The sequence below is a fragment of the Solanum verrucosum genome, unplaced genomic scaffold, assembly GCF_900185275.1.
Source record: "Solanum verrucosum unplaced genomic scaffold, falcon-dt-bn FXZP01000549.1, whole genome shotgun sequence".
Classification (NCBI taxonomy): Eukaryota; Viridiplantae; Streptophyta; class Magnoliopsida; order Solanales; family Solanaceae; genus Solanum; species Solanum verrucosum.
Genome location: NW_026020082.1, coordinates 145225 through 157999, shown reverse-complemented (window position 1 = coordinate 157999; position 12775 = coordinate 145225). Strand labels below are relative to the sequence as shown.

Below are 12775 nucleotides of genomic sequence, written 5' to 3'. Positions count from 1 at the left end.
TTTATGATAATATTTTTTTTTTATTAAAAAATTACATTTTATAAATACTATTTATATTTATGATATATTATAAGTTGAATTTATTTGCCTAATTCTTATGTTTATTTATATTTTGATTTTTTCTTAAAATGTTCATTTCACTACTCAATTACATATTTTAAATTAAATAGTTTACTACTCATTTAAAAATTATATTTTATATATCAATTAAAATGTAGATAGCTTTAATAATAAAATTTCTCTTACTTTAACAAACTTAAAATGAAAGTTTTATTTTTAAGCTAAATAAGATGAAAATTTTATTTTTAAATAAATAACAAGAGAGATTTATTTTTAATCTAAATAAGATGAAAAATTGTTTTAAAGTTAAATAAAAGAAAGTTTAATTTTAAAAATATACAACACAATTATGAAAATGCACACACAAAATATCTAATCTAAATAGGATGAAATTTATTTTAAGTTAAATAAGATGAAAATTTTATTTTAAAAACATATATCATAATTATCAAAATGCACACACAAAATATTTAAACTAAATAGCTTATTTTCATATAACTTATCCTCATATAACTTGTATTCAAACCAGACGATCGCTTATAATTAGAATATTTTTATTGGTAAAGATGGTATGCGTCAGTTTGTCCGTCTTGATTCTATCTACCCAAAAGTTTTTGTACATGAAAACTAAAGCTCAACGTGGCAAGGACAGAGAGTTAGTGTAGGGCCCACCCACCAAAATTATTATTTTAATATATATTTTCAGAAAGACTCCTATAAAGATCATCCCATTTTTTTTTTTTTTTTTTTTTTAAGATCATCCCATTAGTTCACCGAAAGAAACATTAAAAATCAAGAGGTGGGTCCACAACCAATCAAAACAAGCCATCTGGTTGGACACATGTCTGCTAACTGGGACCCACTTGACTAACAATTTAATAAAACCACAGTTTTGTTTTTCCCATTTGTTTGCCCCACTTCTGTTTTAAATTTGTTTAAAATTGTGTTTTTTTTTAATTTTAATTTTTCTACTAATATGGTTAATATCATTAAATTCAAAAATTTTGATAGTTCTCTGTTTGATTTCATTTATCATCTTTCTTTAAAATAAACAATTCATAACATTTATTATTTTAAAAAATAAAGATATAATTAATTATTTATTTTCATTTTTACTTTTATTAATCATATATATGAAGAGATATTAATATGATGCAAAGAGAAAATTACTCCAGTTTATTTTTACTTGTCACAATTTGGCTTGATATATCTATTAAGAAAATTATTGTTGATATATGTATTTTAAGAATAAGTGGCAAGTAAGAATGAACCGATAGATTAGTAAATTGAGAGGAGTAATGAGTATGGATAATTACATCCTCTAGTTAATATCTTTTTTAAGGGAAGTGCAAAACAGATATAACAAAGTGAAATAAAATTGAAGGGGTATATTTTACCTATTTTTATTTTTATTTTTATTAAAAAAATCAAATTTAAATAAAGGGAAGAGTACATAAATGTGTTGACACATCACACACTTTGCTTTCTAATCTGTTTTTCTATATTTTTTTCAATTGCTTATTAGGAGGAACTGAAGTGTTGGTCTAACCTTTTTTTTTTCCTTCTTTCTTTTATTTTTTAGTGTGTCATTAATGCAAGATTGTTTTGAAACGGTAAGCAACTTCTCACTTACCTTCCTCTATTATGAGTATTTGTTTATTGGATTATTGTATTCATTGATTTGTGTATCTAATCAAACCTTTTTTTTTGTATGTATAATACAATACCCACAATAAATATAGAATGATTAGTCTCTAATAACAAATCCTTGCATGCATCCTTTCTTGATTTGTTTGACTCTTGAATTATATGGGGTTCTCTCAAACTTTTTTTTTTTTTTTTTTGATTCAACTAACTTTAGGTAATCAAGAAGAAGTTGGGTTGCTTTGAATTTGGAAAAAAGTTTCATGTTTGGTCTGCTTTGAGCTTGTAAGTCCTTTTTTTTTTCAATAAAGTTTGAATCTTTATATGTTGTGTTCTGTCTTGTTAAGCAGTGACCACTAGATTTGTTGTTTCCTATATATTATAAGTTGATAAAAAGTGATTCTTTGTTAAGGGGGTTTGTTGCTAATGTGTTGTTGAATGGATAGAATTGGAATAGAAGAGTACAAGATGCTGAATAGGGTTTTATGGATAGTGATTCCACAAGTTTGGACTTTGGATCCATATTCTCTTATGTCATAGATTTATTCTGTTTTTTTTTATGTGAAAACTTTTCTTGGCTTACAACTTAAGTAAATTTTAGGGATTTGAATAATTTTGGTTGGTTAGAAGATGGAAGAGATGTTTCCAGCACTTACTGTATCATATAAACAGGGAAAATTGATATATGATGAATCAGTATTACCCACATGTATTGACTTCGCTGGATATGAGCTGATCCCGAATACGACTAGCTTGCTATCAGAACCTAACAAGTGCAAACTTCCTTGTTCGGTGTCCAATCATATAGTGTCCAGGGACAAAGCTAACCTCTTTATGACAGTTGCTGATTGCCATGAAATCAGGAAAGGGAAGAGTTTTTCTTCGACAGTTGTAGCTAATGGGAATTGTTTGATTGCTAGTGAGGTAAAAGATGGTAGATCTATGGACAACAATTTGATTTCACCAACTGATGAGCTTTTAGGAAATATGACTTGTTCTGATTCTCTAGTGGATGAGCGTGGCGGCATGCCTAACCAAGAATATACAGATTTGGAGGTTAAGGTTGGGAGAACTCCTCCTCGGAATGAAGACAAGAAGGTTGGTGTATCCCAGATTCTGAGGAAGTCTTTTTCGTGTAATTTGGCTAGCGAGTTGGTTAATGAGTCAGAACTTGTAAGTGATCTTGTTTCCACTATGGTTGTGGGTGCTGAAGATTATAAAAGAAAATTATCACCATCCCATCTTGAGACCTCACAAGAGATAAAGATAAGTAGGCCAAATGCCTTTTGTTTTGATTCTGTACCGCTTTGGGGGCTCATCACGATACAAGGAAAGAGGCCGGAGATGGAAGATACTGCTATAGCTTTACCAAGGTTTCTGAGAATCCCTTCTCATATTTTGACGGATGCTTCAGTTTCTCATGCCCTGAGTCAAACACTTACAGCCCATTTATATGGGGTTTATGATGGACACGGAGGCTCTCAGGTGAATTTCTATCCGTTTTTATTACATTCTACTTTTGTTTTTAGTTTCTAGTAACACAAGAACTGTAATTGCCTGCATGTTTAGAGTTCATTTCCTATTTGTTTGTCATTTAAGCCTATGTACTAAGACCAATTGTTTTTTCCATAGCAGGTTGCTAATTATTGTCATGAGCGTCTCCATATGGTTTTAGCACAGGAGATAGATATTATGAAAGAAGATTCACATAATGGAAGTGTTAACTGGAAGGAGCAATGGTCAAAGGCTTTCTTGAATTGTTTCTGTAGAGTCGATGATGAGGTAGGAGGGTTCTGTAGTGAAACAGACGGGATTGAGCCTGACCTTTCAGTCATTGCTCCTGAAGCAGTTGGATCTACAGCTGTAGTTGCTGTTGTTAGTCCAACCCATATTATTGTTGCGAATTGTGGTGATTCAAGGGCAGTCCTTTGTCGGGGAAAACTGCCCATGCCATTATCCATTGACCATAAGGTAAGGCTTGTGTTTGTTGTTACACCGCTCTGCAACATTTGCTAGTTTTTTCTTTTTGCAACCATATAATATTCGTTGTTCATTGTTTTCAGCCAAATAGGGAAGATGAGTGTTCACGAATAGAAGAATTGGGAGGGAAGGTCATTAATTGGGATGGACATCGTGTTTCTGGTGTTCTTGCAGTTTCAAGGTCAATTGGTATGTATATTGTACTAGCCACCTGCAAATTTCATTGTACTGCTGTATTTTTACTGGAGAGGGTTAAGAAAGTCATCTATATTGTGCTTGATTTGCACATGGAAATAAAGGAATCTCAAAGCTACGATGGAGCAGACCTGCATATGTACCAAAATTAAAGTGTTATACCATACATATATAGTGTCAAAGTTCATCCCTGAAGCAGCTCACTGATGTTGGATAACGACGTCTGACTTCAGTTGACATGGTTGTCATTTATTATTTGGAAACTGTTATCCTAGAGATCAAAGCTTTCTTGATTTGAAGAAGTTGTCATTTTACTGCAGGTGATAGATATTTAAGGCCTTATGTGATTCCAGATCCAGAAATGATGTTTGTACCCCGAGCAAAAGAAGACGACTGTCTAATTTTAGCAAGTGATGGCCTATGGGATGTCTTGACAAATGAAGAAGCTTGTGATGTGGCCCGGAGACGAATTCTTCTCTGGCACAAAAAGAATGGTGGTACTTTGAGTAGCGAAAGGGGTGAAAGCGTTGATCCTGCTGCTCAGGATGCTGCAGAGTACTTGACACGAGTTGCTCTCCAAAGGGGCAGCAGAGATAATATATCTGTGATTGTGGTCGACTTGAAAGCACAGAGGAAATTCAAGAAGAAAACGTAGAGCACTAAACCATCCTCGTATTTCATTTTGTGGATGTAACATTGGAAACTTATCGTACAGGATGATAATCAAATCAAATCGTACTCATGTTGCAGATTTTAGCTTCCTTTTTAATTAGGCTGTTACCGTACATGATGGAAGTTATTCTGACAATAAAAATTTCAGCAAAGTTGGTTCAAAGAACAAACTACTGACTCCCAGCAGATTATTTATGTCACTATAGTATAATGTTGTCTTCCCAGAACTCTCTCACTGTTTTCTTGAGGTCTGTTTTCTGTTACCATTTCTTGGCATGTTATGTTTTGTTTTCCACTTTCTTTAATTTCCCTTTCTCCGCGCATTTGATTGTCGTGTTGGTCCAAAGCAATCAAACATACATGGTAGACAAAGCCAGCAGCTTTGAGTAACTTGTGCAAGAAAAGAGAAAAACTATCAAACAAACATAGTTCTCAAAACTTGAAAATAACAAAGCCAGCAGCCAGCAGCCAGCAGCCAGCTTGACAGGATGTATTAGAAGTAATTGGTGCATTTTATAAGCTACTTTCTTGGAATACATGGTAGAAAATCTGTGAATGAAAAGTTAAAGAAAGTTGAGGAATGGCATACTTACTGTTCGACCAAAAATGATAAAACTAAGTACTATTATTTTATACACTTGCTCTAATTTTCTGGCAACAAAAGTTAAGTCTAACTCTCTCGATCCTGTTCATGGATTAACGAAAATGTGCAAAAGCTCATTTGCCTCTGTCATTTCCTTGTAGATGGTCAATTTGCAAATTCTTCCTCAGTTAGTTAAAAGAATAATGATATTGTGACTATACTAGGTAGCATAGATATCATTATGAGTGTAGCTACAGAGATCAATGCAGTCAATTATGTCTATTGAAAGTTGGTTAGGCACCTCTCATTCTGTTCAGGGATTCTTCTTCTTCAGAGGTCAAGAATTAAGCATCACAGTAGCTTAAATTGTTACTGAATTTGAGCACCACCACAATCAACTCAAAGAAAAATGATGAACTTGACTTGAGACATTACCTGAATGATTTATAAGCTATATTATATTTTTTACACAACAAGCCAACACAATTATACAAATATACAGGTAGAAACAGACACTGCAGATGGAAACATTACAAATAAAAACATGTATACTCACACTCCACATGCTATATATACATGTCAAAGTCACTACTATCTTGGTATTCTCAACTTAAACTTGCAACTTAAAACATCAAGCTGGATGGGAATAGCATTGAGCCTAATGTGGTCTTTTAACTTGTATTATGACACCAATCAGTCAGTATCGGGTGTATTGTACGAGAACTTCGATAACAGTTGTGGAACTCCGGCTATTATTGGCCCATATGTCTGCAGATAAGGGAATTGATTGCATTAGTTCAAGTATAACATCGAGTAAGGCCATTTAATGTTGAGTAACTGTCTGTAAGAGTCCATTGTGATAAAAGAAAAACAGATTGATCAATTAGCATGGTAATATTCTATTCATGAATGTTCCTGCTGTACAGTACCTTGAAATTTTCATGAACTTGGTACAATGGAACAGCAATAAGCTTGAGGTTCTTCGGTACAATGAATTTGCAACTTTCAGGCAACCTCACTAGAAAGAGTTTTGTGCACTCCTACAAAGAAATAAAGTTAACCTTGCTAAATTGAGTACTAATACCTTCAAGAACTCCTGATAGCTAACTAGACAAATTTCAGAATATTATGACCAAGTACCTTTGGCCTTTTTATATTAGGTGGCAAAAAGGGGTAAATCAATGTTTCAAAGTCAGGTCTCCACCACATCCCAAGGCATTCACCGACCTACGTATACATCAAATGAAATATTTATAAGATGCATAGCCAAAAATATAAATTGAAAACACTACGTAAAATGTTGACATACCTCCCATCTGTCATCTTCTTCGCTCATGGATAGTTTACTTGAGAGTTTACGTCTAAGACCTTCAATTTCTGTGTATGTCAACAAGATAAATTCTTCAGTGCTCAAACTCCCAGCTTCAACATAGAAAATTGGACAAAATGAGAAAAGATATCATTGTACCTGATTCACCAGGCCTAAGACGACCACCTGGAAGTTTGTATATGGAATGCCGTACTTGCAATAATAATAGATGTGGATGTTTGAATAAATCAACCTGCAATGCGACGTATTGAATACTATATCATCCAACAACAATCACGAATAGCCCCTTTCTAATGCAGTATGTAATTCAATGGGTAATTGACATTTTGAACGACAGAAGAACACATAAAGGCTTGAGTTGTTTGAATAGAAATTACACCCCGTATTACGACCATCCATGAGGATTCACATAAGTATCGAGATCATTCACTTAAAATCAGGCACCAATTTATGGATACTTGAACTATTGGAACAGATGTCAAAACTACAATCTCTGCTGCTCTCTTGATTTTTAACTACTCACACAGGAAATTAGTTAAGATTGCAGACTTAGAGCCTGTTTGGATTGGCTTATAAGCCATAAGTTATAAACCCGTCTAGACAGGCTCTTAGAACCTGCAAAGTTGCAAAACTGACGGCTGAACTGTCTCGATGACTCCATGTATAAGCAGTTTATGATACAAACAGGTTTAGTTGCAGCACGGCGTTGGCTCTACTTATTCAGCACTTCATGAACCAACCATGCTTAGTGGCAGTATCAAGTTGTTTGATAAAAGACGGAGGTTTAGAACGTACATCTTTAGGTCACTATGTTCCCCCAAAAGAACTTCAGCCTGGAGGCGTTTACTTGTGGATATTAAATCAAAGCAGTAGGGCCTGCATCCTACAACTACATAGTGAAATAACAGGAGAACCTCTGTTGCAATTCTATTCCAAAATGAGAATCCTAAAACTAAAAGCTACTTACTCACCGAGGAGAAAGAAATGCAAGATAAGATAACAGCTTCTAGAGCTGGAAACCACACGTAGTTTTTGAAAAGTTTAGACCATTTCTCGATTTGTGTCACATCCTTGTGCAGGAGCCACGGTACACTGTAATGTCCCAATTTTATTGAATGTTCCATTTGACAAAGTTACTGGCCTGCTAAGCCAAGTCAGTTGCTTGTTGCGATTTTATATAAAGTTAAAATGGTGTTAAAGATCCAACCAATTTTAAATATATTATTTATATGCAAAACTGCTATTTAAAGTTTATGCAGCATATAAGATGAAACAACTAATCCCTACACAAACAAATTCAAAAATATCCTCAAAATTAATGTGTTACTAATACCTACATAACTCTAGTCAGCTACAAAACAACCCCTCAGTTCTTGCAGAAAAGCACTTATATTAAGGGAGCAAAAATCCAGAGGCTAATTTTTAGGCTGCAACAACTGAAACTTTCAATTATTTCTAAAGAAATGCGCTTTAAAAATCTTTTGGGATTGGTTTTGTTTTGTTCTTTGTGTTTTCCTTCACCATTAGGTATTCGAAACAGGAACTTAGGGTTCAGGGACCCAATAGCTTTTTAGTCGATCATGTATTTATATTAGAAAATTAAATTAATATATATGTATATTAACTTGTTAACCTACTAAAAATTAATTGGCGGCTCAGAATGGGACATGGAAACTCTTTCCATGGTAGAGTTGTGGGTTTGAACCCACTATCAACCAAAGGAAACATGTTTTGCAATAATCGTGGCTCCGCCCTCAGAATTTTGAAACTTACTAATTTGGATCGCAGTATCTAAAACACCCGGAGTATCTAAAGGTCCTCTATACTCACCCCTTACCTCTAGCTGTTTTGAAAAAAAGGAAGAAAGAGAAACTAACCAAAAGCACAGCTTGTACACAAGTTCTGATTCCATGAGTATTGTAGCTGAAATAAAGAGGAAACAAAAATGAACATACAATATATATAGTGATTGAAAGAGAGGAATAAGGATAGAAAAATATACTTGAATTTCAAGCGTTGAATGCGATGATCCAAGGTCTCCTCTTCCTTTAATGGAAGTGACTCTTTTGAACCAAAATAGTAATGATTCAGTGGGTAAATATCCAAAACATCCACATTTCCATCTGCCATTGACAAACTCACACCAAACACAGACAGGGGAGGGGAAGTTGCCGACAGAAACAGAGTTGCTAATCTTCCACTAATTAAAAAGGCAAAACAGAAATATCATCACGACCAACCGTTTAACCTGACATTGAGTTTAAGAAATAAACTTTTAAAACTTTGTAGTCTAAAATAATTGTTAAATTTGTGTGGCTGAGAATTGCTTTATTAAGGGTAAAAAAGAAATTTTAAAGTTGAATTATTTTTAATTATAATAAATCAATATTCTTTATGAGACGGATTAAAAAGAAAAATGTGTGGGACAGAGATATGATTTTGGACTGCACAAGTCTTCCTATCTTGAGGCCATTGTTAAGTATGCACAAATTTTGATTTATGTTATGAAATATATTATAATGTGGATGTCTATTAAATGTAATCTCGTTATTATTTCATTACTCTTCTAGAATTATGTTCTATTTCTCTTATGACCTTAAAACAATAATGCTATATCTTTCACCGACTCCGTAATGTCCCCCATGTTATGTTTATGACATTCTCTTTGATTATCTCTACATAATTCTATATATAGAGGATGAAAGGTCATTATTGACATATTTAAGAGGAAAAAGTTATCCTATAATTTATTTCTTTATCTTCATTTTTATATTATTTTAAACTTAATTTTACAATACATTGTCAGCATCATGTTCTAACTTTATGTCTTAGCAACTCAGCGATCTAGACTTGTATAAAAATAAGGCACAAATTTGTGCCTGAAAGGCCAATACTTTAGTATAATTCAAACTACGATATTTTTTAAAAACAATTTGTGACATTTCACATACGAACAACAACAACAATATACCCAGTGTAATCCTAAAAGTATGGTCTAGAAAGGATAGAGTGTATGCAAATCTTACCACTATTTCATAGAGGTAGAGAGGTTGTTCTGGTATACCCTCAACTCAAATACATCCAATCCAAGTACAAAGAAGAATGAAATAGTGTAGAAAAAAAAAGTAACTAACAATAAAAGCAATGCAAAGGAACAAGACCAACAAAATAGTGTGATACTAGGAACACAGTAAACCACAAACGATGAGAGATATAAAAAATAATAACTACAATAATATGACTAATACAACGACAAATACCAACAAGAGTACCCTTAAAAACCAAAAAAACCCTCAATTATCTGTCAACCTTCTACCCTAATATGTGTGCTCAACATCCTTCTATCCAAGGTCATGTTCTCGATAACTTAAAGTTACATCATGTCTTGTCTAATCACCTGATCCCAAATACTTCTTCGGCCTACCTCTAACTCTCCTCGTACCTACTATAACAAACTTCTCGCACCTCCTCACTGGGACATTTGCACATCACTTCTTCATATATACAAACAATCTAAATTGCGCTTTCGTCATCTTGTACTCCATGGGGACACTTTTACCTTATCCCGATATTTCCTCATTCCTAATCTTATCAATCCTTGTATGCCCACATATCTGTTAGAAAATAGCATACACAACGGAAGCATTCCAGAATCATACATCTTGAATGAGAATAGACAACAATCACAAATATGTATCACATACAAAGTATGTTGAAAATTAACTCAGGATTACCTCTTGAAGCATTTGCAGATATCTTAAAGTAAATCCGACTCCAGCTCTACGGTCTTCTACAGTGATCCCAATTAACAATTGAACTCTCTCAATACTTGGGTGGGCAAGTATCGTATAGAATACTGGATTCTCTTTCTAGGTTAGAAGAATCCCTACTTACAGAGATATCTTCCTAGTCCAAAGAGAATTCATTTTCTTCCAAGAAAAACCAAGAAACACACGTTTCTTCTTTTTCCACAAGATACACACTTCTTTTTTCTTTTTACCAGAAAATAGGATTCTGAATTCTAGTTAAATTGGGCACTGGAGGGACCACATAATTTATTACTGAGGCTTCCTATTATGGAAATAATTCCAAATAATTAATTTGAAATTATTCTTACCATAATAAATTACAAATCATTCCACTAAAAATTCGTAATTGCACTCATCTATTTATATTTCGAAATTCACCATGTAATTCCCCATGTTAAGATTACAGATACTAATCAATAAATTAAATTAATGACGAATTTAATTCAATGATTAATTTTCTTTAGAGCAATACTTAACTTATTTCATGTGCCAGACTAATAAATCTACCGGCCGAGTTTACACATGAAAACTTATAAGTTTCTCATAAAAAGGTGTATCATCAATCTCTATATTGAGACATGGATTCCATCAACTAACTAATTATTTCACCAATATATATTATCATCATCCAATATACCAGGCATATTGGCCCATCTCAGAATCTTACCTTTTAATAAATCAAAATGATAATTAATATATACAGATCATAATCGTTATATCAAGATTAAGAATATAAGTACATTTATCAGTTTAGAGAATATATTTTTATCAGTCAGTCTAAAACATCTATCTCTTCTCGGTCCCGTTCAATACATACAAAATGCATTAGCACAAGAAGTTAGAACTATATCATTCTCATAATAAAGATAAATTACATTTAATCTCGTGCTACAATCTTTCTGATCGTTTTGTCCAAATTTCCATCTACGATTGTGAACTATAACTTTTAACTTATAAGAACCGATGATTTAATCTTCTGTGTATAAGCTTAAACTCTATACACCAAATCATCTACTATATAAGTTAAGGACACATAAATGACAAAATGATCTATATAATGTAACACTGTATTGAATTGAATAAATGAATAAACAATTGTTCAATAATAATACTATATCAAAACGCATGGTTAATAGTATATCCTAACAATATCCAACTCAAAATCCTCATTTCTACAACATGCATCTTCTAAACACGGGATTTTTTGACTAGCCAACATTTTGCCCCATACAACAAAGTTGGTCTAACCACCTCTCTATAAAAAAAATTTACCTTTAATTTTACCTTTCATCTACGTTGCATCAATACGATGTGTGATATCATCAACGATGTCCCCATATTCTTGGATTACAAACTCAAGATACTTGAAACTATCTCCCTTTGGGATAGCCTATGTGTTAAGCCTCACTTCTACGCATGTCTCTTGTATTTCATCACTAAATTTGTACTCCAAATACTCAGTTTTGACCCTATTTAACCTGCACCCTTTAGACTCTAGAATTTGTCTGCACACCTCTAACCTAACATTAATTCTGCTATGTGTCTTCATTAATTAGTACTATGTCATCCAAAAATAACATACACCAAGGCATCTCATCTTTAACGGAACACATTATTCATCCATTACCAAGGCTAATAAAAATGGATTAAGAGTTGATCCCTGGTGCAATCTATCTCCACTGAAAAGTGTCTCAAGTCTCCTCCATTCATTGTAACTCACATGTTAGCTCTATCATTCATGTTCTTCATTGTCTTGAGTAAGCTACCGGTATACCTTAGGAAGTTCAATGTCATTTGGGTCATTGTACACATATTGACCAAATTTGCTCACTTTGTACCAGTTTAAACTACTTACCATTCAGTGAGATTGACAAAGATTTATATCCAAGATATCATTTGCTTGCACTATGCCTATTTATATCATTTCAGATTGTTGTGCCCAGTTAAAATTGGAGTTCTGGGTCTATGCAAATGGAATTAGGTAGTTGGGTAATGCTCAATACAACCTTTCATCATCATACAAATGGTCAGCCTACACAAATTATTAGGTACTGTAGGACATGTTTTGAGCATATACTATTCATTTTGGAGGACATTGTGACTGATTCTTGCCATTGGTAGAGTTTGTCTACAATAAAAGTTACTTTTTAGGCATTCAAATGGATCCCTTTGAGGCCTTGTATGGTCTAAGGTGTAGGCATCCTATTGGACGATTTAATGCTTTTGAGGTTAGACAGTGAGGTGCTAATTTGTTAAGAGATTTCTTGGACAAGGTAAAGGTGATTCAGGATATAAATTTTATAGCTTAGACCATGCAAAAGAGCTACACAGATTGAAAGGTTCAAGATTTTAAGTTTATCGTTGGAGAGAAGGTGTTATTGAAATTGTCACCCATGAAGGGTGTCATGAGGTTTGGAAAGTAAGAAAAGTTTATCCCCAAGTTTGTTAGTCTATTTGAGGTACTTCAGCACATTAGAAGGTGACCTTACCTCTAGGTCTTTC

General features: G+C 33.4%; 2 protein-coding genes across 6 annotated transcripts; one reads left to right on the top strand and one right to left on the bottom strand.

Moving 5' to 3' along the window:
* The first annotated feature begins 1585 nt into the window (after window positions 1-1585).
* LOC125824253 (protein phosphatase 2C 50-like) lies at window positions 1586-4695 on the top strand. 5 transcript variants are annotated; one of them, XM_049503603.1, is made up of 5 exons: window positions 1586-1673; window positions 1922-3189; window positions 3340-3675; window positions 3768-3873; window positions 4200-4695. In XM_049503603.1, the coding sequence occupies exons 2-5, from the start codon at window positions 2335-2337 to the stop codon at window positions 4532-4534; spliced, it is 1632 nt and encodes a 543-aa protein (XP_049359560.1). In that variant the 5' UTR covers window positions 1586-1673; window positions 1922-2334; the 3' UTR covers window positions 4535-4695. The 5 variants fall into 5 exon arrangements, with proteins under 5 accessions (XP_049359560.1, XP_049359558.1, XP_049359563.1 ...); XM_049503601.1 differs by having other exon boundaries at window positions 3337-3675; XM_049503606.1 differs by lacking the exon at window positions 4200-4695 and adding an exon at window positions 3984-4101 and having other exon boundaries at window positions 3337-3675.
* Window positions 4696-5608: 913 nt separating this feature from the next.
* Window positions 5609-8641, bottom strand: LOC125824254 (pre-mRNA cleavage factor Im 25 kDa subunit 1). The gene is made up of 7 exons (XM_049503607.1): window positions 8467-8641; window positions 8342-8387; window positions 6603-6696; window positions 6444-6511; window positions 6275-6361; window positions 6064-6174; window positions 5609-5902 (listed from the first exon to the last, which is right to left on the bottom strand). The coding sequence occupies exons 1-7, from the start codon at window positions 8592-8594 to the stop codon at window positions 5828-5830; spliced, it is 609 nt and encodes a 202-aa protein (XP_049359564.1). The 5' UTR covers window positions 8595-8641; the 3' UTR covers window positions 5609-5827.
* Window positions 8642-12775: the final 4134 nt, after the last annotated feature.

Coding starts and splice junctions, on each gene's coding strand:
- LOC125824253 (XM_049503601.1), top strand. CDS start 2,335: ATGGAAGAGATGTTTCCAGCACTTACTGTATCATATAAACAGGGAAAA. Junction 3,190..3,336: donor ATGGACACGGAGGCTCTCAG/GTGAATTTCTAT, acceptor TTTTTTCCATAG/CAGGTTGCTAATTATTGTCA. Junction 3,676..3,767: donor CATTATCCATTGACCATAAG/GTAAGGCTTGTG, acceptor CATTGTTTTCAG/CCAAATAGGGAAGATGAGTG.
- LOC125824254 (XM_049503607.1), bottom strand. CDS start 8,594: ATGGCAGATGGAAATGTGGATGTTTTGGATATTTACCCACTGAATCAT. Junction 6,512..6,602: donor TCTTAGGCCTGGTGAATCAG/GTACAATGATAT, acceptor TGACATACACAG/AAATTGAAGGTCTTAGACGT. Junction 5,903..6,063: donor AAGTTCATGAAAATTTCAAG/GTACTGTACAGC, acceptor CCTTATCTGCAG/ACATATGGGCCAATAATAGC.